Source organism: Babylonia areolata, chromosome 34 (assembly GCF_041734735.1).
Source record: "Babylonia areolata isolate BAREFJ2019XMU chromosome 34, ASM4173473v1, whole genome shotgun sequence".
Lineage (NCBI taxonomy): Eukaryota > Metazoa > Mollusca > Gastropoda > Neogastropoda > Buccinidae > Babylonia > Babylonia areolata.
In genome coordinates, this window is record NC_134909.1 from 23506381 (window position 1) to 23511771 (window position 5391).

Sequence of the window (5391 nt, forward strand, 5' to 3'; positions counted from 1 at the left end):
CCACAGTGACCACACAAACCCATGGTAGACACCCTCCCACATTCATTTTCCTCTAAATCTATATATATAGTCATGATGCAGATATGTCTTGAGATCTAGATCTATATTGGGATCTATATCCATATTTTGATGGAAACACAATGAAATGCCGGTCGACAGTGACCCCCCCTCCCCCAACACACACACTATCTCTCACTCCCTCCCTCCCCCCCCACACACACATACACTATCTCTCTCCCTCCCCCACCGCAACCCCCTCTCCACCCCCACACATTGATCTAAAATTGTATAACGTGATCTAGATCTACCGTGATCGGAAAACAATGAAATGCCGGTCGACAGTGTCACCCGGCCCCCACCTCCACCCTACAACAAACATTTTGCCCCAAATCTCTCTCTCTCTCTCTCTATATATATATATATATATATATGATCGGAAAATGATATATTGGTAGACAGTGATACCCCACATACACACACACACATACCCTCTCTCACACACACGTTCTCCCCCCCCCCCTCCCTCCCTCTCTCTCCCTCTCCCAAACACACACGTACGCACACACGCAATAAAACAAAGACTTTTTGATCTAGATCTATATTGTGTTTGAAAACAAAATGTGAAATACAAGTGATCCAGCATACAATTCTCAGTTCTGTGAATACTCGTTTCAAATGGACCCTTTGGTCGGGTTTGCAATCTTGCAAAACAGACTGTGTTGGGGAATGTTGAATTTTGAAACAATCTATGCATGTGTGACTAAGTGAAAATATCGTCAAACATCATCAAAGACGAAGAGATGGTAAACAAAACCACTGACTTGAACTGCGCTTTCTTTCTTTTATCAGAACTGACTCAGGTTCAGGCTGACGTCAAATTGTTAAGCCTTCGTCATGAACTTGGAACACGAGTATGACGTCAAACTATCATCCCATTCGCATGTGACTGATGATCAAGTTTGAGCCTGGAGAGATACGGTAAGATTTGTTTGACTCAAAAGACTACCATGAATGGCTTTGGATTTTTATCATTTATCCTTGTTTATATTCAGGACTGGGTTGATTGAGCGATCAAAGCCGCGCTAAGTTTCCTTGCATTCAGTTTTTTGGTGTTTTTTTTTTATAATTAATACGCTATTTCCATCCACTTTGGATAAAACAAAAATATATGATCTTTTTTTAAACCAGTAAGCAAAGTTGGGGCTTTTAAAATATCTTATGCAACTCAGCTGAAATCCCAACTGATTCAGTTATCTACTTTGGTTCTCTAGACATTACTGTAGACTAACAGCATACCTATTTGGTTCGCACAGTCAGTAACATGTGTCAGACTGTTATTGAATACAACGCCTGTTGTATTTCTATGTGCTAGTCTCAGTTCTGCAGCAGCCGTTCAAAAACGTTGTTGTGTCTGATCTAAATCCGACCAGCCTGATATAAACCCATGTTGATCTAATGCCGACCAGTGTTCTGAATATCTAGATATGCACGCTGCTGGTGCTGAAACTGACTGTAAATTCAGCTGGACAGACCGAACGCTATCACACACATAATACACACAAGCGCGCGCACACACACACAGATATATATATATATATATATATATATATATATATATATATATATATATATATATATGACCCATAAAAGGGATGTTTTGACCAGAAATCACACACACACACATAAATAAAAACCACATGGATCTAACCTCTACCAATTTCGTCTGTCACTCTCTGAACAAAAAATAGTCTTGAAACCGAAATATGACGTATTCGCTTCGGAAAGTGCGACGAAGCCACCTTGTCTTGTCTATAATCCTGTGGTGATCCCTATACAGGGCAACAATCCACTATAGGGGAGGGTGCGCTCTAGATGACTGATGTCTGTGTACAACCGTTAACCCCCCCCCCCTCCTCCCCCCACAGTTCAGCCAGGGGAACCCGGGCCCCACACAGCATCGTTAAAAAAAAATGTTGTCTGGGTGGTGTAGATGCATCCTCTCAGGTTCCTGTGCATGGAGGCACTGGTCTTGTCTGCCTTTGCTGTTGTGGCCTGGATGTTTGCTCCCCAGTGAAGGTCTTTAGACAACTCTACGCCGAGGTATTTGGCTTTCTCAACATTCTGGAGTTCCTCATTATGCAGACAGTAGGTGGTAGGGAAGGGTTTTTTCTTCCTTGTCACTGAGAGGACATGACATTTGCTGGCATCGAATGACATTTGCCAGGTCTCCCAACGCTCAAGTTGGTTCAGATCTTCGTTGGAGGGCGTTGGTATCTGCTTGGGACCTGATCTGCTGGTATAGGATCGGTGTCACTAAAACTCGAAAAGACGCGAAAAGACACGAAAAGACGCGAAAAGACACGAAATGACACGAAAAGTGTCTTTTCACATGTTTTTTCAGGTGTGTTTTCGTATCTTTTCGCGTCTTTTCGTGTCTTTTCGCGTGTCTTTTCGTGACTTTTCGCGTCTTTTCGTGTCTTTTCGCGTCTTTGCGCATTTTAGTATGGCACGGTGTCACTAAAACTCGAAAAGACGCGAAAAGACACGAAAAGACGCGAAAAGACTCGAAAAGACACGAAAAAACGCGAAAAGACACGAAAAGACGCGAAAAGACACGAAGTGACACGAAAAGTGTCTTTTCACATGTTTTTTCAGGTGTGTTTTCGTATCTTTTCGCGTCTTTTCGTGTCTTACTTAAAAGACATCTGAAAAGACATCAGAATAGATATTCCAGGACTTTTCATGTCTTTTCACATATAGGATGGTGTCATCGGCAAACAGACGGACCGTGGATCTGATGTTTTTGTTGATGTCAGTGATGTAGATGACAGAGTCGGGCCAAGGACAGATCCCTGAGGAACCCCAGAGGTCACTTGGCCGATGGTGGAGATCTGTCCTTCAACGTTCACCTGCTGGGTTCCGTTGGTGAGGAACTCTTCAATCCAGCAAAGTGTTTGTCCACGGATTCCGTAGTGACAGAGTTTGAGGAGGCACATTGTCAAAGGCCTTCAAGAAGTCCAGCAAGATGGTATCCGTTTGTTCTCCCTCGTCAAGCGCTGCTGCCATGTCGTCCACTGTGAGGATGACTTGTGATTCGCAGGATCTTCTTTTGCGAAATCCATGCTGGGCATCGACAATGATCTTGTGCTTGTCAAGGTGTGATGTGATGGCACTTCGAACGATGTGTTCCATCAGTTTGCCACAGACGGATGTCAGGGAGATGGGACAGTAGTTTGCTGGGGAGCTTAGATCTCCTTTCTTGTAAGCTGGATGGACTGTAGCATGTCGCCAGACTTCAGGTATTTTTTTTCCAGTGGCAAGGGAAAGTCTGAAGAGGTGGGCAAGTGCAGGGGCCAGTTCCTGAGCTACTGTAACCAGGAGGCAACAGGGAATGTTGTCTGGACCAGCTACCTTTCAAGGGTTTAGGTTCCTCAGTAACTTCAGCACTCCCTCTTCAGAGATGATGATGTTAGGCATGTCTGGGTGGAGACTCTCACCTATTTCCAGGATCGGTCTCAGGTCCTCCTCAGTGAAGACGGAGCAGAACTGCTCGTTTAGAATGTTGGCCTTCACTGAGGGGTCGCTGTATGTTACACCCGCTTTCTTCAGTGGAGCCACTCCAGTTGTGTCGCATTTCTTGCTCTTCACATACTGCCACAAACGTATTGCGTCGCCTTCTTCTGTGATCAGGGCAGAGATGTATGTAGAGTGGGCTGTGTGGCAGGCCTTCCTTGTCTCGCGCTGCAGGTGTTCAAATCTCTGCCAGTCATGGTCTTTTTGGGTGGTCTTCGCCTTCTTCCATGCTCGACTTTTCCTTCTTGAAAGTCTCTTGAAGGTGTTGTTGAACCAGGGTTGGTGCACTTTGGTGGAGCAAGTCTTCTTTGGGACGTGGTCGTTTAGGGTCTTGGTGAGGGCAGAATGGATTTTGTCCCACATTTCATGGACTGTAGTTTTCACTGGGCCAGTGCAGAGCAGCTGCTCAGTGAGGGCAGCGATATCCTGCTTCATTTTCTGCTTTTCTGCCTTGGCCCAGACGTGGACAGTGCAAGGAATAGGCTTTGTCCTGGTTGGTTGGATGGTGCTGTCACAGAGAAGGATGTCATGGTCACTGAGTCCTGGTAAGGTGGTGCATCGTGACACAAGGCTTGGTCTGTTAGTGATGAACAGATCAAGGATGTTCTCACCTCTGGTCGGGCTGTGGTTTATTTGCAGTAGGCCAGTGTCCTGAAGTTTATTAATGTACGCCTGGTTCATGGTCTTGGGGTTTTGGTGGCTTATAATGTTACTAGTCTTCCAGTCAATGTCCGGCAGGTTAAAGTCCCCTCCGAGCCAGACAACACTGCGCTGGGAATGGCATGCTTGTTCAATGACCCTGTTCGTGGCAGTGGTGTACTCTTCAGAAGTGGCTGAAGGGGTTCGATACACTGATCCAATAATAAGTTTTGAGTTTTTGATCTGGGTGTGAACAGAGACCAGGACTGCTTCGGCACTAGGGTCTGATGGGAGCTGGTGTGTGATGAGGGTGTTCTTCGTGGCCACGAGGACACCATCATAGGAATCTTCCCTTTCCCAACGATAAACATCATAATTTGGAGGGAATAGTTCACTGCTCAGGATGTCCGGGCGTAGCCATGTCTCCACCGCCATGATGATGTCCACTTCACGGTATACAAGTAAATTCCATAGTTCTTGATTTTTAGGTCTGAGGCTTTGGAAGTTGATGGTTAGGACCCTTAATATTTGTTTTCTTCTGACTGGTTGGGATCGATGGAGGATAGGGTCAGAGATGGCAGAGATACTGCTAACGGAACTTGTGTTGATGCGGTTTCTTGTCAGCTGGAGTGTTGACTTCGGCGAGGAAGCACACACAGAGTGGCCCGGACTTTTGAACTGGCTCTCAGACTGGGGAACGTCAGTCACTTTCACTCGCAGGTGACACATGGGTCAGGTTCGAGAGGGAAGAGGGTTTTTTTCGGGTTCAGCAAAGATGGTATCAAAACGTCGGGTGGAGAAGTTGGGGACTCCGCACTGAAAGCAGGTCCAGCTGATGCTTGTGGATCCTAAGGCGCTATACACCTCTCCACACATGTTCATGCAGGATGCGTGAAACCAAGTCTCACAGGCATCACAGGCTATCCCTCTATATGTCCGCTTAACAGTTTGGTGCAAGCGCCCATGGATATTTTTGGGGCATTGTTAGGAGCAGTAGGCACACAAGAAATAGAATATGTTTGTAGAGCATATTGTTGTGGAGGGACAAATTGACATTTCTCAGTTCTAATGTTCGCAAAGTCAGTAAGTACAACAATATGGTTTGTTTACACCGGAAGTGGTAGTCGAATGGAGTGTGAGCTCAGCTGTCGACACTGAAATTAAGTTCGCTGGGCTTCA

General features: G+C 45.7%; 1 protein-coding gene across 1 annotated transcript; it reads right to left on the bottom strand.

The window, feature by feature from the left end:
• Positions 1 to 3414: 3414 nt before the first annotated feature.
• Positions 3415 to 4647, bottom strand: LOC143277598 (uncharacterized). Its single transcript, XM_076582474.1, has one exon. It carries the CDS (start codon positions 4645 to 4647, stop codon positions 3415 to 3417), a length of 1233 nt encoding a protein of 410 aa, XP_076438589.1.
• Between the last annotated feature and the right edge of the window lie 744 nt (positions 4648 to 5391).